The 20,950-nt window shown below is 54.1% G+C and overlaps 1 protein-coding gene across 3 annotated transcripts in view; it reads right to left on the reverse strand.

The window, feature by feature from the left end:
• Positions 1-657: 657 nt before the first annotated feature.
• LOC145340328 (serine/threonine-protein kinase A-Raf-like) overlaps positions 658-20,950 on the reverse strand; it is a 30,833-nt gene continuing 10,540 nt past the window's right edge. For 2 of the 3 annotated variants that reach the window (XM_080184778.1, XM_080184779.1), the window contains exons 5-17: positions 19,932-20,077; positions 19,197-19,289; positions 18,646-18,775; positions 15,908-15,935; positions 13,728-13,936; positions 12,625-12,742; positions 11,180-11,264; positions 9,563-9,739; positions 8,200-8,246; positions 7,024-7,142; positions 6,304-6,435; positions 2,567-2,701; positions 658-1,309 (exon numbers count right to left, since the gene is read on the reverse strand). In XM_080184778.1, coding sequence (XP_080040904.1) covers positions 1,169-1,309; positions 2,567-2,701; positions 6,304-6,435; positions 7,024-7,142; positions 8,200-8,246; positions 9,563-9,739; positions 11,180-11,264; positions 12,625-12,742; positions 13,728-13,936; positions 15,908-15,935; positions 18,646-18,775; positions 19,197-19,289; positions 19,932-20,077 — 1,560 coding nt within the window. In that variant the 3' untranslated portion in view covers positions 658-1,168. The remainder of the gene's footprint in view (positions 1,310-2,566; positions 2,702-6,303; positions 6,436-7,023; positions 7,143-8,199; positions 8,247-9,562; positions 9,740-11,179; positions 11,265-12,624; positions 12,743-13,727; positions 13,937-15,907; positions 15,936-18,645; positions 18,776-19,196; positions 19,290-19,931; positions 20,078-20,950) is intronic. The other variant, XM_080184781.1, reaches the window with a different exon arrangement.

Here is a 20,950-nt window from a genome sequence, read left to right on the forward strand (position 1 = left end):
CTGTGGTGTGGGGGAGAGGTCCCAGTCTCCAGCTGTGGTGGTGGGGGGGGGGGGGAGAGGTCCCAGTCTCCAGCTGTGGTGGGGGGGGGGAGAGGTCCCAGTCTCCAGCTGTGGTGGGGGGGAGAGGTCCCAGTCTCCAGCTGAGGTGGGGGAGAGGTCCCAGTCTCCAGCTGTGGTGTGGGGGAGAGGTCCCAGTCTCCAGCTGTGGTGGGGGAGAGGTCCCAGTCTCCAGCTGTGGTGGGGGAGAGGTCCCAGTCTCCAGCTGTGGTGGGGGGAGAGGTCCCAGTCTCCAGCTGTGGTGTGGGGGAGAGGTCCCAGTCTCCAGCTGTAGTGGGGGAGAGAGGTCCCAGTCTCCAGCTGTGGTGTGGGGGAGAGGTCCCAGTCTCCAGCTGTGGTGGGGGAGAGAGGTCCCAGTCTCCAGCTGTGGTGTGGGGAGAGGACCCAGTCTCCAGCTGTGGTGGGGGAGAGAGGTCCCAGTCTCCAGCTGTGGTGGGGGAGAGGTCCCAGTCTCCAGCTGTGGTGGGGGGGGAGGTCCCAGTCTCCAGCTGTGGTGTGGGGGAAGAGGGCTACAATGTCTGAGTCTGGTGGTGCAGGGTGATGGGGGTAAGAAGTCCCTAGTCTCTGATTATCTGGGGGTGGGGGGAAGTGGGGGGGGGGGGGCGGTGGGGTGGTGGTGATCTCCAGCTGAATCCAACACCGAGAATGAATGTGGCACAGGAAACTGGCAGAGGGCTTCCCTGAGGAGCGGCCACACTCCCAGCAGCTAGCCCCTGTCCCTGCCCTCCCCACTCCAGCCCCAGCCCCAGGGGCAAAGTTCTCAGATCCTTAAGAGGTACCTGACAAAGGCGGAAGACCAAAATCCCTCAGGAAGAGATGGCTGCTGCTCTGCTGGGTGGAAGTATACGTAAAAGGGAATAACAATAACTGACTAAAGGTCGCCCTCGAGGCTCCCCCCTTCACCTCGGACAGGTCATCCGGTGCTAAATTAGAACGTCCCGCCTCCTGCAGTCAATGTCACTGATCATAAAATTTACACGAGTGAGGTTCGAGAGCTGCCCTTTCTCCAGCCAAAGGCGTCCCCCGTCTCGGTGAGATAGTTCCTATGCCCCTCCCTCCTGCCCGGAGGGGGTGCTGGAGGTGCGGTGAGGTGGGAGGGGGGGGTCAGCTCTTACGAAGGCACAAGGCGTGATGTGGTCAGGACGAAGGGGTTGACTTCCTCAGCCTGCACAGCCCGGTGCAGCGAGGGCTCCGAGGCACTCCGCTCGATCTTTGGAAGGGCGTGCTGCAGCATCTCGATGGAAGCCAGGATCTACAGGGAGAATGCAAGAGGTCAGACTAGGGTTCAAAGTTCATTCACAAAGAGGTCAGCAGCAAAGAACACAGACACAGAAACATCCCTGTTAACTTGGGATGTGTACCTAACCTCGGCTAGACCACGCTGTGCACGAGTCCCATCTCCCTCTCCCACTCGGAATACTACGTATGATTCCAGTCTACTTATCCCACTCAAAATACTGTGCACAATTCCCGTCTCCCTACCCCACATGGAATACTGTGCACGATTCCCATCTCCCTATCCCACATGGAATACTGTGCACGATTCCCATCTCCCTATCCCACATGGAATACTGTGCATGATTTCTGTCTCCCTATCCCACGTGGAATACTGTGCATGATTCCTGTCTCCTTATCCCACCTCGAATACTGTGCACAATTCCCATTGCCCTTGGAATACTGTGCACAGTTTGGATCTCCCTATCCCACATGGAATACTGTGCATGGTTCCCATCTCCCTATCCCACTTGGAATACTGTGCACAGTTCCGGTCTCCCTATCCCACTTGGAATACTGTGCACAGTTCCGCTCTCCCTATCCCACTTGGAATACTGTGCACAGTTCCGCTCTCCCTATCCCACTTGGAATACTGTGCACAGTTCCACTCTCCCTATCCCACTTGGAATACTGTGCGCAGTTCCACTCTCCCTATCCCACTTGGAATACTGTGCGCAGTTCCACTCTCCCTATCCCACTTGGAATACTGTGCGCAGTTCCACTCTCCCTATCCCACTTGGAATACTGTGCGCAGTTCCGGTCTCCCTATCCCACTTGGAATACTGTGCACAGTTCCGGTCTCCCTATCCCACTTGGAATACTGTGCACAGTTCCGCTCTCCCTATCCCACTTGGAATACTGTGCACAGTTCTGCTCTCCCTATCCCACTTGGAATACTGTGCACAGTTCCGCTCTCCCTATCCCACTTGGAATACTGTGCACAGTTCCGCTCTCCCTATCCCACTTGGAATACTGTGCACAGTTCCGCTCTCCCTATCCCACTTGGAATACTGTGCACAGTTCCGCTCTCCCTATCCCACCAGGAATACTGTGCACAGTTCCAGTCTCCCTATCCCATCAGCATGCAAGTTCAGCAGGTAATTGGGAACCTTCTCTGAATGGCCTCCATATATCCATCTTTAAGTAAGGATAAGCAGACCACAACTGTTAACATCCCGACAGAGAATAATTCTTTAAACAATTGCCTGTGTGCTGGTGAGGGCTGGACATTTACCTGGATAAAGAGAGGCCGTTCATCCCGTTTCACTTTTATACAATCCACAATCAGTCGTTTCATTGCCTTTGGACAGTTGCTATAGACTTTACCGAGGTCAGGGGTCAGATATCCGCGGCCCACCATGAAAATGATCTGAGATAGAGGCATCGTGTTAATACCCGTTTGTCTCTTCTTCCTGCCCCGGGTTCCTATCAGCATCCCTCCACCCTCCACACAGCGTCCCCCCCACCCAAGTCTGTCACCCACCCCACCCCGGTTCCCAGTCCTGCTTCCACCGCTGGCTGGTCACTCACACCCACTCCCCGGGTTCCCAGTCCGTCACAGATTTGGTCCCCGATGTGCGACCTACTCTGCTCTCCTTGTGCATCTGATGCGAGAAGCTCAGCCATCCTCCAGGACAATGACTGACACACTAACCACCACCATCGACATTCACTCCCTCCACCACCGACGCACAGCAGCAGCAGTGTGTACCGTCTACAAGATGCACTGCAGCAACTCGCCAAGGCTCCTTCAACAGCGCCACCCAATCCTGCCACCTCTATCTAGAGGGGGAAAGGGCAGCGCCAACACACAGTAACACCACCACCTGGATGCCCGCCTCTGCAAGCCACCTGCCATCCTGATTTGGAAATATTTCACTTGGTCCTCCATTGCCGCTGGGTCAAAGTCCTGGCGCTCCCTCCCTCAGAGTGGGTGGCACAGTGCTTAGCATCGCTGCCTCACAGCGCCAGGGTCCTGGGTTCGATTCCCGGCTTGGGTCATTGTCTGTGTGGGGTTTGCACATTCTCCCCATGTCTGCGTGGGTTTCCTCCGAGCACTCTGGTTTCCTCCCACAGTCCAAAGAGGTGCAGGTTAGGGGAATTGGCCATGTTAAATTGCCCCTTAGTGTCCAAAGATGTGCAGGTTAGGTGGATTGGCCATGGGAAGTGTATGGGGTTACTGAGGATGAGGCAGGGGAGAGGACCTCGGTAAGATACTCCTCAGAGAGTTGGTGCAGACTTGATCATAGGTCATAGAAACCCTACAGTGCAGAATGAGGCCCTTCGGCCCATCGAGTCTGCACCGACCACAACCCCACCCAGGCCCTACCCCCCCCATATCCCTATACATTTACCTGCTAATCCCTCTAACCTATGCAACTCAGGACACTAAGGGGCAATTTTAGCATGGCCAATCAACCTAACCCGCGCATCTTTGGACTGTCAGAGGAAACCGGAGCACCCGGAGGAAACCCATGTAGACACGAGCAGAATGGGCAAACTCCACATAGACAGTGACCTGAGCCGGGAATCGAACCCAGGACCCTGGAGCTGTGAAGCAGCAGCGCTAACCACTGTGCTACTGTGCTGCCCTGATGGGCCAAATGCTTCTGCACTCTCGGGATTCTATGATACACCACACAGGACTGCAGTGATTCAAGAAGGCAACTCACCCACCACATTCTCAAGGGGGCAAATTAGGGATGGGTGCACAATGCTCCATGAATAGATTGAAATAAACCTCCATGGCTCCTGGGTGATTCCCTCCTCTAATCCACAGGAATTTGCCCTTCCATTCATTTTCTTCCCTGATACCTGGTGGTCAAGGATTCCTTTCCCAAAGTTCGAAGTCTACTGACAGACTCTGTCCACTGGCTCAGTGGGTCTGACATAGGCCTGACACAGAGGGTCATGTGTTTGAGTCCCCGCTGCAGAGCCACAAGCACTCTAACCCTCTCCAGGGAGTATTGGCTCAGCTGGGAGCACTATCCCGAGTGGATAGTGGAATGTTCAAGTCCCATTTTAGATCCCCCAGCAGAAGTACTAGCGCACCAGTGCACTACTGAGGGAGCGCCGCACTGTGGGAGGGTCAGTGCTGAGGGAGCGCCACACTGTGGGAGGGTCAGTGCTGAGGGAACGCCGCACTGTGGGAGGGCCACACTGTGGGAGGGTCAGTGCTGAGGGAGCGCCGCACTGTGGGAGGGTCAGTGCTGAGGGAGTACCGCACTGTGGGTCAGTGCTGAGAGAGCGCCGCACTGTGGGAGGGTCAGTGCTGAGGGAGCGCCGCACTGTGGGAGGGACAGTGCTGAGGGAGCGCCGCACTGCGGGAGGGTCAGTGCTGAGGGAGCGCCGCACTGCGGGAGGGTCAGTGCTGAGGGAGCACCGCACTGTGGGAGGGTCAGTGCTGAGGGAGCGCCGCACTGTGGAAGGGTCAGTGCTGAGGGAGCGCCGCACTGTGGGAGGGTCAGTGCTGAGGGAGCGCTGCACTGTGGGAGGGTCAGTGCTGAGGGAGCGCTGCACTGTGGGAGGGTCAGTGCTGAGGGAGCGCCGCACTGTGGGTCAGTGCTGAGGGAGCGCCGCACTGTGGGAGGGTCAGTGTTGAGGGAGCGCCGCACTGTGGGAGGGTCAGTGTTGAGGGAGCGCCGCACTGCGGGAGGGTCAGTGCTGAGGGAGCGCCGCACTGTGGGAGGGTCAGTGTTGAGGGAGCGCCACACTGTGGGAGGGTCAGTGCTGAGGGAACGTTTCTCCATTTCCCTGTCCATCGCTGATCCTTTTCATTGAAACTAAAAGGAGTAAACCATTTGACCATTTCTTATGATCATGGCTGATCATCCAATTCAATATCCTGATCATCTCCCCACCCCCCGTATCCATTGACCCTTTAGCCTCAAGAGCGATATGTAATTTCTTCTTGAAACCACACATTTTGTCCTCAATGACTTTCTATGGTGGTGACTTCCACACATTCCCCACCCTGTGGGTGAAGAAATTTCTCCTCACCTCAGTTCTAAAAGGTTTCCCCTTATCCTCAAACTCTGACCCCTAGTTCTGGACTTCCCCCACCATCGGGAACATTCTTTCTGAATCTACCCTGTCTAACCCTGTTAGAATTTTATAAGTTTCTATCAGATCCCCTCTCACTCTTCCAAACTCCAGTGAATATAATCCTAACCGACTCAGTCTCTCCTCATATGACAGACCTGCCATCCCAGGAATCAGCCTGGTAAACCTTCGCTGTGCTCCCTCTATAGCAAGGACATCCTTCCTCAGATAAGGAGACCAAAACTGCACACAATACTCCAGGTGTGGCCTCACCAATGCCCTGTACAATTACTGCAAAACATCCCTATTCCTCTCCTCAAATCCTCTTGCTATGAAACAGAACATACCATTTCCCTTCTTTACTGCCTGCTGTACCTGTGCGCTTACTTTCAGCGACTGATACACGAGGACTCCAGGGTCTTGCTGAGTACCCACCTCTCTCAATTTAAACCCGTTCAAATAATCTGTCTTCCTATTATTGCTCCCAAAGTGGATAACCTCACATTTATCCACATTATACTGCATCTGCTATGCAGATACCCACACACTCAGCCTGTCCAAATCACACTGAAACATCTCTGTATCCTCCTCACAGCTCACCCTCCCACCCAACTTTGTATCATCTGCAAATCTGGAGATAATCCATTCAGTTCCCTCTTCCAAATCATTAATACATAATGTGAACAGTTGGGATCCTCACACAGATCCCTGTGGAATCCCGCCAGTTACTGCGTGCCGATCAGGAAAAGACCCATTTATGCTAACTTTTCCCTGGATTCTGCTCCATCACTAACTCTTTCCCTGGTCTCTCACTGACTGACCAACTCCCTCAGCAGATGTAGACCTCCTTGGTTCCAAGTCTGGTACTGTGATTGCCACATTCGAAGGCACTCTCTATCCAGCCTGGCTGCTGTGTATCCGTGCCCATACCTGGTCTCGGTTATTGATGTGTGAATAGGGCAGTGTGCCTGTCATGATCTCATAAAGAACTATTCCATAGGCATAAACGTCGGACTGGAAGCTGTACGGATTATTGTCCTGCATCCGGATCACCTCTGGAGCCTGGGAGAGAACGGAAGGGCAGAGGAAAACTCAGTGACAGGCAGGGATGTGTGTGTGAGAGACACAGATTCATACTCCCGCAAAACTAACCAGACAAACACAGGCCTGTGCAAACGCACACGGCAAGATGTGTGTGCAAAGTTACACCGGTACGCCGAGACACACGGCACATACAAGCACAGGGGCGCACAGGCAGACAGGGGAACACGGCAAGGCAGGGGCATGCGGGCACATCTGCATACAGGCACATACACAAAGGCAGACATACATGAACTCAGATACACAAAAACTGACATTTATAGACACACACACACACAATTATTGCCAAATGTGATATTTCTGCTCAGGGCTTACCAGATTCAGGGGCAATATTCTGCCCCGGGTTCGTTGGGCTGGGGTGGGGGTGGTGATATTGATGCCCCTGGTTCGGTGGTGGTGGGGAGGGGGGGAGGTGTGTGTGTGAGGAGGCATTGATGGCCCAGGTTCGGGGGGGGGGGGGGGGGGGGGGGGGGGGGGGGGGGGGGGGGGGAGAATGGGAGTTGGGAGGGGTGTTGATGCCAAAGGATGCCGCGGATCGGCTGTACTCACCATCCACAGTATGGAGCCACTGGGCTGCTCCACTTGCTGGGAACCACTCCATCGCGACTTCACCGTTGCCAGCCCGAAATCCCCGATCTTCACCGTCAACCCCTCATGGAGGAAAATGTCTGAACAACAGTCGTGAAGGGAAACCTTTCAACTGGCTCTCACACCGCCCCCACCCCCCCACCCCAGTGTTGACCCTTCACCCTCCAGCGCTGACCCTTGACACCCCTCCACCCCCAGCACTGATTCTTCACTACACCCAGCGCTGACCCTTTACCCCCCCCAGTACTGACCCTCCATCACCCCCAGCGCTGACCCCTTTACCCCCCCAGTACTGACCCTCCATCACCCCCAGCGCTGACCCTTTACCCACCCCAGTACTGACCCTCCATCACCCCCAGCGCTGACCCTTTACCCCCCCCAGTACTGATCCTCCATCACCCCCAGCACTGACCCTTTACCCCCCCCAGTACTGACCCTCCATCACCCCCAGCACTGACCCTTTACCCCCCCGAGTACTGATCCTCCATCACCCCCAGCGCTGACCCTTTACCCCCCCAGTACTGATCCTCCATCACCCCCAGCGCTGACCCTTTACCCCCCCCAGTACTGATCCTCCATCACCCCCAGCGCTGACCCTTTACCCCCCCAGTACTGATCCTCCATCACCCCCAGCGCTGACCCTTTACCCCCCCAGTACTGACCCTCCATCACCCCAGCGCTGACCCTTTACCCCCCCCAGTACTGACCCTCCATCACCCCCAGCACTGACCCTTTACCCCCCCAGTACTGACCCTCCATCACCCCAGCGCTGACCCTTTACCCCCCCCAGTACTGATCCTCCATCACCCCCAGCGCTGACTCTTCACCACCTCACCCCAGCGCTGACCCTTCACCCCTCTCCAGCACTGACCCTTCCACCACCCTCTCCAGTGCAGACCAGGTATACCCCCACCCCTGTATCAGGTCCTGTCCCCCATACCTGCCTGCAGGACAGGTTGAGGGTGCCCCCTAGTGTCAGGGAGGAGAGGTGTGCACTCCTCCTGTTGTCACTGCAGGAGACAGGATGGTATCGCAGAGGAGCTGTTTGGGCCTCCAGTAGGCCCAATGCCCTCGTGCCTTCCACCAGAAGCGAGAAGGGAAGAGCCTGCCATGGGGAATTAAATGCTAAAAGGATACTGTTCGATTTTAAATCCCTGTGGATGATATTCTTGGCGTGAAGATAACTAAAAGACAAGGAGACAAGGTTAAAGGGAAAGTATGTTGGAGGCTGGGAGGAAGGGAATTCCATTTGATGTCCCTATCTTTGTGTTTTTTTGCAACATTTCTATCCCTTATTAGTGTAAAATTGAGTAAAGGCCTTGGTCCGTGTGCGCGGGAGCGTGTCCGTGTGTGTGTATGTGTGTGTGAGAGAGCTTGTCTGTGCACGTGAGCATTTGTCTGATTGGGTGCTTGCATGCGTGGCGTGTGCACCCATCAGCTCCCAAAACACCCATTGGTTGCTTATATCCAGCACTCACTGCACATTAATCAGTCATTGCCCATCACTCATCCCGCTGCACTCAGCTCCATCTGTAACCACCTCCAGCACCTATAACTCTCCCTATCTCTGTAACCTCCTCCACATCCTACACCTCCTCCCTATCTCTGTAACCTCCTCCAGCCCCTACACCCCTCCCTATCTCTGTAACCACTCCAGCCCCTACACCCCCTCCCTATCTCTGTAACCCACTCCAGCCCCAACACCCTTCCCTATCTCTGTAACCTCCTCCAGCCCCTACACCCCTCCCTATCTCTGTAACCCACTCCAGCCCCTACACCCCCTCCCTATCTCTGTAACCCACTCCAGCCCCAACACCCTTCCCTATCTCTGTAACCTCCTCCAGCCCCTACAATCCTCCCTATCTCTGTAACATCCTCCAGCCCCTACACCCCTCCCTATCTCTGTAACATCCTCCAGCCCCAACACCCTTCCCTATCTCTGTAGCCCCCTCCAGCCCCTACAACCCTCCCTATCTCTGTAACCTCCTCCAGCCCCTACAACCCTCCCTATCTCTGTAACCTCCTCCAGCCCCTACAACCCTCCCTATCTCTGTAACCTCCTCCAGCCCCTACAACCCTCCCTATCTCTGTAACCTCCTCCAGCCCCTACAACCCTCCCTATCTCTGTAACCCCCTCCAGCCCAAAACACTCTGTATATGCCTTGAACTACTACAACACTACGAAATCTCCTCCAATCGCAGCCTCTTGCACCTTCTCCGCTTCCCATCGCTTCACCAAGCTATGCTCTGATTGGTTAATCCCTCCCAATTCCCCGCTTTGATTGGTTAATCCCCCCATCCCCGGCTCTGAGATTGGTTAATCCCCCCCATTCCCTGCTCTGATTGGTTACTTTCTCCATTCCCCTCTCTGATTGGTTAACCCCTCCATTCCCCGCTCTGATTGGTTAATCCCCCCCATTCCCACTCTGATTGGTTACTGTCTCCATTCCCCGCTCTGATTGGTTAACCTCTCCATTCCCCGCTCCGATTGGTTACTCACTCCATTCCCTGAGCTGTTTGGCGAGCGATGTCAATGAGCTGGAAGGTGTCGAATTTGGTCTCGAGGACATGGAGGTGACGGTAAAGGCTGCTGCTCTCACACCACTGAGTGACGATGGCCATCTGTGGCTTGGTCATGAATCCCATAAAGAGGAGGATGTTTACGTGTCGCGTTTTCCTGCAAGAATTTAGATAGGAGGAGATTGGTTCATGAGAACTAGAGGGAGCAGGGGTAACGCCCCTCCCTAAAGCAGACATACATAACCTCCGGGGGAGTAACACCCCCCCACCCCACCAATCCCTCTCTCCCCCAGCAGACACACATACACAACCCGGGTCGTGACCCACACAACCCACAGCGAGTAACATCCCACCGCCCCCCCACTCCCCCCACCCCCCGCCTGGAGAAGGCAGACACAATCCCAAGAAATAACCCCCCCCCTTCCCCAAGCAGACACACACAATCCTGGCAAGTAACACCCCCTCCCCAGAACAGAGACACACACAACTCTGGAGAGTGACTTTACCCCAGAGGAGACATACACACAACCCAAGGAATAAAACCCCTCCCCAGAAGACATACAGAACCCTGGGGCATAACCCCCCTCCCCAGAACAGACACACAACCCTGGGGAGTGACCCCCTCCCCCAGAGCGTGCGCGCACACAGCCCCGGGGAGTAACAACCTCTCCCTGGAGCAGACACACACAACCCTGGGGAGTAACCGTCCCTTCCCCAGAACAGACAGACACACACAGTCCCTGGGAAGTAATCCCCCTCCCCAGAACAGACACACACACAATCCTGGAGAGTAACCCCCCACCCCTCCCTCCCCAGAGCAGACACACACAACACTGGGGGAGTATCACCACCCTCCCCACAAAGCTCTGCATCCCCTCTCTGCTCAACATGCTGCACCTTGAAATCTCACCAACCCCATCCCGCTCAAAATGCTCCATCCTGCTCCTCTCCATCCCTGTCTCTCACTCCTCGACTCCCTCTCTCTGTCCCCGACCCCCACCCACTTCACGCCCCACTTCCTGACTCCCCCAAATTCACTGTGCAGGTTAGGTAGATTGGCCATGCTAAATTGTCCCTTAGCCTCAGTGATATCAGCAGGGTAAACACATGGGCGTTACGTGGATAGGGTCAGGGTGAGACTGTTGTCGGTGCAGACTCCATGGCTGAATGGCCTCTTTCTGCCCAGTAGGGATCCTATTCCATGATTTCTAGATTCTAAAAGGTTCCAGCGGTGTGGGGAGAGGGCAGGAATGTGGTATTGATCTAGAAAATCAGCCATGATCTTATTTTGGGTCAAGGCACATCGGCTTCTCTGGCTGGCCAGCGTTTATTACCCATCTCTGAGGGTATTTAAGCATATTGCTGTGGCTCTGGAAGCACAGTTGGGTCAGACCAGGTAATAACAGCAGATTTCATTCCCTAAAGGATATCAGGCTCAAAGGCCTGAGTGGTCTAACTCCTGCTCCTGCTGTCGATAGCTGTTTATTGCAGCTATGCTGTAAGATGGATGCAGCACCACAAGACTCAGAGTGGGGGTCTTTTTCAGATTTCAGTTCCGGTGGCACTTCCTGAGCCGGGAATACAGCGAATGTCTGACCTGAGGACCTGCACTTCGTTCTTGAACGCCTGGAGCTGTTCCGGAGTCGGGTAAGTCACTTTCAAAATCTTAATCGCTACGTCACCTGCAAGATTGGGGGGGGGGGGCAGAAAGAGAGACATCAGAGAGTGAGGTACAGGGGCATGGACAGACACGAGTTACAGACTGGAGAAAGCACACACTCTTCAACTCCTGGTTAGGCTGTGTTAGGAGCGTTGCGTGCGACCAGAAGGATGTGGAAGTTTTGGGGAGAAGGTTTGCCAGGACGTTGCCTGGAATCGAAAGTGTTGACTATGAGGAGAGGCTGAATAAACTCTGAAAGATGGAAGGCTGAGGGCAGACCTGATAGAGGTCTACAAAATTACGAGAGGCACAGACAGGGTGAATAGTCAGAGGTGTTTCCTCTATTCGGCGTGTGGACGTGTCAATTACAAAGAGGCACAGGTTCAAGGTGAGAGGGGGGGAAGGTTACAGGAGATGGGTGGGGGGGGTGGGCATTTTTCATTCAGAGAGTGCTGCCAGAGGGAGTGAAAGCAGACACATTAGCAGCATTTAAGAACCACTGGATGAGTGCACGAACGGGGAGGGAATAGAGGGGTACAGACCGACCAAGGGCAGAGGTTTATTTTAGTTTAGTTAGGCCATCACAATTGGCGCAGGTTTGGAGACCCTGCTCCTGTGCTGTGTTTTTCTTTAGAGGAGACGGGCGATGAGAAGCAGGGAGAGAGCTCGAGGGGAATGGGGAAAGAAAGTAGTAATACTGGGAGACGGAGAAGGAAAGTAAGAGCAGACAGGAAGGATGGAGGTGGATTATTACAGTGATTTCAATGTAGATCTACCACTCTGTGAGGGAAAAGCAGAGACAGTAACTGGTCACATACATACATGGAAGACAGCGTAAGGAGTGAGAGACACAGGGAAGCAAGTAGGCGGGGGGGGGGGGGGGGGGGGGGGGGCGGGGGGGGGGGGGCGGGGGGGGGGGGCGAGGCAAGGGGCGAGGGTCGGGGGGGGGAGCTGAAGCCATGGGTGGAGGGGGGGAGGTCAGCTGGGGCAGAGGAGAGGGCAGGCCGTGGGGGGGTGGGGGCGGGTGGCATGTGTGGGGAGATGCAAGGCCATGGCGGGGGTGGTGGGGATGCAAGGCCATGGTTAGGGGGTTGGTGGGGATGCAAGGCCAGTGGGGGCGGCGAGGCAGGGGGGTCGAGGCTGGGGATCAAGGCGAGGGGCCGAGGCAATGAGGGCACGAGGCGGGGAGACGAGATGGGGGGGGGGGTAATGGGCAGAGGGACGATGTGGGAGCGAGGCTGGGGGAGATGGAAGGGTGAGGCGGGTGGGTGAAGGGGGGGACGGCGAGGCTGGGGGGTGGTGAAGTGGAGGAAAACAGAGCTTGGGGACAGAGAGGCCGGCCTGTACTGACCATTGTGCTGTACTCGGGACTCTGTGCTTACCATGCCATTTGGCTTTGTACACCGTCCCAAACGATCCTGCCCCAATCCTTTTCAGAATGTTTATCTCACTGCTGTGGATTTCCCAGTAAATGCTGGAATCTCGATAAGGCCGCGCTCGCTGGAAATCCGAGCAAGATGGCGTTAATCCTTCCAGCCAAAAAGGCTGAGTACCCACCCTCCCCCCCCCCTCCCCCGACCCCCCAAACCCAAACTCACAAAGACAAGCTCTTCAAAGCAGTACATTTCTTTCAGGTTGAACATCATTCTCTCCCCCACTCCTTACAATGTCAGCTGAACTGACGGTGTGGAGTTAACAAGAGACTGAGATGTTTTGCCTGTGAGACACCCTGGGGCACGTTAGCACCCGTGAAACAGAACAGGCTGTGACACCAACATGAAGCACTAAAGGCTTGGTCAGCTAAGACACACGCCCTGGACTGCGTTAGCCCACAGGACGCGCCCCGGACTGCGTTAGCCCACAGGACGCGCCCCGGACTGCGTTAGCCCACAGGACGCGCCCCGGACTGCGTTAGCCCACAGGACGCGCCCCGGACTGCGTTAGCCCACAGGACGCGCCCCGGACTGCGTTAGCCCACAGGACGCGCCCCGGACTGCGTTAGCCCACAGGACGCGCCCTGGACTGCGTTAGCCCATGCGTCACGCCCTGGACTGCGTTAGCCCATGCGTCACGCCCTGGACTGCGTTAGCCCATGCGTCACGCCCTGGACTGCGTTAGCCCATGCGTCACGCCCTGGACTGCGTTAGCCCATGCGTCACGCCCTGGACTGCGTTAGCCCATGCGTCATGCCCTGGACTGCGTTAGCCCATGCGTCACGCCCTGGACTGCATTGCTCATGCGTCCCACCGCATTATGCACACCGAACTGTTAGCTTCTGTGATGCACTCCACATTTAGATCCCCACCGACAACCCAAAGGAGTAGGAGTAGGATGTGGCCATTCAGCCAGCTCCTGTTCCCTTGCCCTTTGTCACCCATTCCCATCGCCACCCCCCAGCCCCCCGCCCCGTCACTGGCTTCCTGTCTCGTTCCTCTCAGCGGGCGCTAAGGGAGCTCAGTGTAAGTAAGGAGCAGCAGCTGCATACCTGGAGTGTTGGGAATATTTCGGGGTCCTGATGCCCGTGCCCGCCCACGACCCGTGCGCCCGTCATTCTGCTCACCACTTTCCTGCGGTCGTCTGAGGAGGAGGACAGCTTCCGCTCCCGGTTGGGCGTCACCGGAGACTTGGGCTGTGGAGTCGAGGGTCCGTGAGGTGATGCCGAGTGCGGGGGGCTGGGCGACTGCTTCCGGCACCCTGTGGGGAGGGGAGAATCGAAAGGGGCAGGGGATCAGAGAGTCACATAGCCGAGGTCTGCAATTCAACAAATTCCATCCCCAGTACCACACGTCAGCACCATCCCTGCACACTACCCTCTCCCAGTAAGGATATAACAATAATCCCACCCAGGCCCTATCCCCATAACCCCATGCATTTACTTTGCTAGTCCCCCTGACACGAAGGGACAATTTCACATGGCCAATCCACCTAACCTGCACGTCTTTCAGTCTGTGGGAGGAAACCCACGCAGACACGGGGAGAATGAGCAAACTGCATACAGACAGTGACCCAAGCTGGGAACTGAACGCAGGTCCCTGGCGCTGTGAGGCAGCAGTGCTAACCATATTCTACACAGCACAGGCCTGAACAGCCCAATCTCACTTCATAAGCCAAAACCCTCATCTCTAGAATCAATCTAATCAACATCCTCTGAACCGCCTCTGATGTCATTGCATTCCTCCTCGGGCAAAGGGACCAAAACCATACACAAATTTCTAGGTGTCTAGATCACTGACAACCTGTTCTGGTATCTCCATCCTGTCACTGTAGTTAAGAAAGCCCACCAATGCCTCTACTTTCTCAGGAGGTTAAGGAAATTTGGCATGTCCGCTACGACTTCCACCAACTTTTACAGATGCACCATAGAAAGCATCCTTTCTGGTTGTATCACAGCTTGGCATGGCTCCTGCTCTGCTCAAGACCGCAAGGAACTACAAAAGGGTCGTGAATGTAGCTCAGTCTGTGGTTTAAACCAGTCTCCCATCCTGTCTACGCTTCTTGCTACCTTGGAAAAGTACCCAGCATAATTAAGGACCCCACACACCCCAGACATTCTCTCTTCCACTTTCTTCCATCAGAAAAAAGATACAAAAGTCTGAGGACATGTATCAACCGACTCAAGAATAGCTTCTTCTCTGCTGCCATCAGAGTTTTGTTTGGACTTACCTTATATTAAGCTGACCTTTTGTTACACCCTAGCTATGACTGTAACACTACATTCTGCACTCTCTCCTTTCCTTCTCTCCTATGTATTCTATGAACGGTACGCATTGTCTGTATAGTGTGCAAGAAACAATATTTTTCATTGCATACCAATACATGTGACAATAATAAATCAAATCAAAGTGCAGTCCCAACTAATGCTTTATACAGAAGCAGCAACCCTTCCCGACTTGCATATTCCGTCCTTTTCGTAATAAATGCCAAAATTCCATGTGAAAAAATAAAAAGAAAATTACAGCACAGGAACAGGCTGTTTTGCCCTCCAAGCCTGCACTGTCCATGCTGCCCAACTGAACTAAAACCCCTTACCCTTTCGGGGACCAGATCCCTCGACCCTCGCCCTATTCATACGTTTGCCAAGACGCTCCATAAAAGTCAATATTGTATCTGCTTCCACTACCTCCCCTGCTAACGCGTTCCAGGCACCCATCACCCTCTGGGTAAAAAAACTTGCCTCATACATATCCTTTAAACCCCTTAAACCTCTGCCCCCCAGAACTGACTTTTCCACTCTGGGAATGTGCATTCCCTATTACCTGCTGTACCTGCATCCTAGTTTTCTGCCATTCATACACAAGGATACCCAGTCGCCTCTCCCTCTGCACCAACAATGCAGAGGTTTCTCTCCATTGAGATGAGAATTTACATTTGCATTCTTACCCATATTGATATCCAGTTGTAAACTACTTATTTCATTATTGCAACTGACTATCCCATCTATTTGAGTGGCAATGGTACCTACTCAGCCCGCTAGCGCCCCTCACAGTCTGAATCCACACACTGTATCAGCTAGCCCAACCTTCAGACCTGCCCCATAACCTTGCACCCCAGTCTGCGCCGTACTGCAAAGCTTCCCATCAGCACGCTCTGGCTCCAGAGGAGTCCAGGGCTGCAGGACGTGGGACAGACTCTGAATGTGACATAGCGATGTGCGAGGGAACTCACCGCCAGGGCCCTGTGATTTCAGTGCATCCTGCAAAGGAACGTGAGACTGTCAGCCAGAGAGAAAAGGTTCAGCACAGACAAGTTAAACTAAATGCATAGGTCATAAACTAGACAACTACACTGGCCCAGTGAACCCCAATACTCAATAACACAGGATCACACTGTCCCTGAACCCCAATACTCAGTAACACGGGGTCACACTGTCCCTGAACCCCAATACTCAGTAACACAGGATCACACTGTCCCTGAACCCCAATACTCAGTAACACAGGATCACACTGTCCCTGAACCCGAATACTCAGTAACACGAGACCACACTGTCCCTGAACCCCAATACTCAGTAACACGGGATCACACTGTCCCTGAACCCCAATACTCAGTAACACGGGATCACACTGTCCCCCTGAACCCGAATACTCAGTAACACGAGACCACACTGTCCCTGAACCCCAATACTTAGTAACACGGGATCACACTGTCCCTGAACCCCAATACTCAGTAACACGGGATCACACTGTCCCCCTGAACCCCAATACTCAGTAACACGGGATCACACTGTCCCCCTGAATCCCAATACTCAGTAACACGGGATCACACTGTCCCTGAACCCCAATACTCAGTAACACGGGATCACACTGTCCCCGAACCCCAATACCCAGTAACACAGGATCACACTGTCCCTGAACCCCGATACTCAGTAACACAGGATCACACTGTCCCCCTGAATCCCAATACTCAGTAACACGGGATCACACTGTCCCTGAACCCCAATACTCAGTAACACAGGAACACACTGTCCCCCTGAACCCCAATACTCAGTAACACGGGATCACACTGTCCCCCTGAACCCCAATACTCAGTAACACGGGATCACGCTGTCCCTGAACCCCAATACTCAGTAACACAGGATCACACTGTCCCCTGAACCCCAATACTCAGTAACACGGGATCACACTGTCCCTGAACCCCAATACTCAGTAACACAGGATCACACTGTCCCCCTGAATCCCAATACTCAGTAACACGGAATCCGCGTGTCCCTGAACCCCAATACTCAGTAACACGGGATCACACTGTCCCTGAACCCCAATACTCAGTAACACGGAATCCGCGTGTCCCTGAACCCCAATACTCAGTAACACGGGATCACACTGTCCCCCTGAATCCCAATACTCAGTAACACGGGATCACACTGTCCCTGAACCCCAATACTCAGTAACACGGGATCACACTGTCCCTGAACCCCAATACTCAGTAACACGGGATCACACTGTCCCCCTGAATCCCAATACTCAGTAACACAGGATCACACTGTCCCTGAACCCCAATACTCAGTAACACAGGATCACACTGTCCCCCGAATCCCAATACTCAGTAACACGGAATCCGCGTGTCCCTGAACCCCAATACTCAGTAACACGGGATCACACTGTCCCCCTGAATCCCAATACTCAGTAACACGGGATCACACTGTCCCCGAACCCCAATACTCAGTAACACGGGATCACACTGTCCCCGAACCCCAATGCCCAGTAACACAGGATCACACTGTCCCTGAACCCCAATACTCAGTAACACGGGATCACACTGTCCCCCTGAACCCCAATACTCAGTAACACGGGATCACACTGTCCCTGAACCCCAATACTCAGTAACACAGGATCACACTGTCCCTGAACCCCAATACTCAGTAACACGGGATCACACTGTCCCTGAACCCCAATACTCAGTAACACGGGGTTACACTGTCCCCCTGAATCCCAATACTCAGTAACACAGGATCACACTGTCCCTGAACCCCAATACTCAGTAACACGGGATCACACTGTCCCTGAACCCCAATACTCAGTAACACGGGATCACACTGTCCCTGAACCCCAATACTCAGTAACACGGGATCACACTGTCCCTGAACCCCAATACTCAGTAACACAGGATCACACTGTCCCTGAACCCCAATACTCAGTAACACGGGACCACACTGTCCCTGAACCCCAATACTCAGTAACACAGGATCACACTGTCCCTGAACCCCAATACTCAGTAACACGGGATCACACTGTCCCTGAACCCCAATACTCAGTAACACGGGATCACACTGTCCCTGAACCCCAATACTCAGTAGCACGGGATCACACTGTCCCTGAACCCCAATACTCAGTAACACGGGATCACACTGTCCCCCTGAATCCCAATACTCAGTAACACGGGATCACACTGTCCCTGAACCCCAATACTCAGTAACACGGGATCACACTGTCCCCCTGAATCCCAATACTCAGTAACATGGGATCACACTGTCCCTGAACCCCAATACTCAGTAACACGGGATCACACTGTCCCCCTGAATCCCAATACTCAGTAACACAGGATCACACTGTCCCCGAACCCCAATACTCAGTAACACGGAATCACACTGTCCCTGAACCCCAATACTCAGTAACACGGGATCACACTGTCCCCCTGAACCCCAATACTCAGTAACACAGGATCACACTGTCCCTGAACCCCAATACTCAGTAACACGGGATCACACTGTCCCCCTGAATCCCAATACTCAGTAACACGGGATCACACTGTCCCTGAACCCCAATACTCAGTAACACAGGATCACACTGTCCCTGAACCCCAATACTCAGTAACACAGGATCACACTGTCCCCCTGAATCCCAATACTCAGTAACACGGAATCCGTGTGTCCCCGGTGTGGTTGCGTGTGTAGGTGGTGAAATCCTCACCTCTATGACACTCATGTTAACGGGCGCCGTGGTGCTGGACATGTGAACGTTGGGGGTGGAAGTCGATCGCTGTCTCTGCAGTTGTCCTTCGGCAGGCGGGCACGGGAAGGTGAAGGCGGGCGGTACTAGCCTGCAGGAGCACAGGGAAAGAACCTGTCAGAGGGTCAGTGCCCCTGGTGGGGTTTACACGAAGGGCAGTCTCCCGCAGTGTCCAATCTTTATCCGGCAAAGCAACGAGGCCCTGGGGCGGGTATCCCTGCACTGCTATTTTGCAATGCTGTGTGGTGGGGGGGAGCTTGCTGTTCACATTCTGGCTCCCCTGCCAAGCACAAGACGACAGCAGCTCCCCGTCAGATAATCTCTTGGTGACCGACAGGAGCACATGGTAAAGTGGATACTGTTGAAGGTGACTCCCACTTTCCTGCTTCAGGAGAGATTTCCCACCCGGCCTCCAGTTCAGGAGGACGTACAGAGGAACGCAGAGGCCAGGCTGGAAAGGGGGAGGGGGGGAGAGAACAACAACGGTCCAGCAGCGGGTTACACTGGCTCACCTTGAAGGCGGCTGAGGGGTCAGCAGTTGGCCGGTCTGGGGCGTGGGCATTGGTGACAGTGAAGCATCATCGTAGAGATCGGGAGAGGTTGGGCTGTGACAAGAGACAGAGAGAGGGCAGTGTTAATTAGTGTCAGGGGAAAAAGAACAGCAACCTAGACTGTTACCCTCAAACTCACTCCCTTCTCTCCTTGCTCCCTTGGCGTACTCACTCCCCCCCCAACTCTGTGTAATCATTGCCCTCTCCCCCCCAACTCGTTACCCCACCACCCCCTGGCTCCCTCTTAACCTGCTGCCTACCCCCACTCCCTCCCTCCCTCACTGCTCACTCCCTTACCCCCACTGCCTCCCTCCCTCTGTACTCACTCTCCCCTCACTCCCTCCCTCTATACTCACTCCCCCCTCAGACCCTCTTCCTCTACTCACTCTCCCCTCGCTCCCTCCCTTTATACTCACTCCCCCCCTTCCCATATTCACTCTCCCCTTGCTTCCTCAACACTCCCTCCCTGTATACTCACTCCACCCTCACTCCCTCCCTGTATACTCACTCCATCCTCGCTCCCTCCCTCCCTGTATACTCACTCTCCCCTCACTCCATTTTACCGTACTCACACTCCCCCCACGTTCGTTCCTGACTCCCTCCCTCCCTCCGTCGTCACTCTTCCTGGGTACTCACTGGGAGACTTCTTACTGTGTTTATCCCTGTCCAACGCTGGCATCTCTACATCATACTCACTATTTGCCCAGGTCCAGGCATACTGTTGGCACCTTGCTGCTGCAGTGCTCATGGAACTTGTGCCCACAGGTCTGACAGCGAAAGCCGTGGAACAGAAACTTCAGGCAGAAGTCGCAGAACGCCAGGTTGAAGAAGGTTTTCCGTACCTGCAGTGAGTGAGTAAGCAGCAGAAGGGTTACTGAATCGACCCTGCCCAGGGCTGGGTCAGACTGGCACCAGATCACCCTGACATCTCACATACTGTAAAAAAGCAGCAGCACGATCACACATCATCCTCACACCAAAACACACACACAAACATAATGCCCTGTAGGCAGACATGCACAACTATATATAGACATGTACCACATATACACACATGATTTACTCACAAATGCATTCTACACGTGCACTATATACACACATATCTATGCGCACACACTATACACATAACACTATACATACACACATATGTACTTCTTATACATACACTATATCCATGTGAGCACTTTACATACACGAATACATACTTCATATACACACATATAGACATATCCGCACATTACAGATGTACACACATACTATAAACACTCACAATATACATGCATCCAGTGGGTGCGCTGCAAACATGAGAATGCACTTTATGTATGCAGACATGTACAACTTACACACGTGCTGGGGACGTGGGGTACAATGGTATTGTTGCTGGACTAGTAATTTACATACCCACAGTAATTCTCTTAGGACCCAGGTATAAATCCTAACACAACAGATGATAAATTTTAACTTAAATCCGGACTTAAAAGTTTAATACGGAGCGCCGCACTGTCGGAGGGCCGGCGCCGAGGGAGGGCCGCATTGTCAGAGGGTCAGTGCTATGGGAGCGCCGCACCATGGGAGGGTCAGTGCTGAGGGAGCGCTGCACTGTGGGAGGGTCCGTTCACTTTGGGGCCAATACTTAGCCAGGAAGCAATGTCACATTGCCATTTGTGGGATCTGACCGAGGGTTATTTTCTGTAGCAGACAGCAGTGAACACACT

The sequence above is a fragment of the Carcharhinus amblyrhynchos genome, unplaced genomic scaffold, assembly GCF_965287045.1.
Source record: "Carcharhinus amblyrhynchos unplaced genomic scaffold, sCarAmb.v2.hapA scaffold_934, whole genome shotgun sequence".
Classification (NCBI taxonomy): domain Eukaryota; kingdom Metazoa; phylum Chordata; class Chondrichthyes; order Carcharhiniformes; family Carcharhinidae; genus Carcharhinus; species Carcharhinus amblyrhynchos.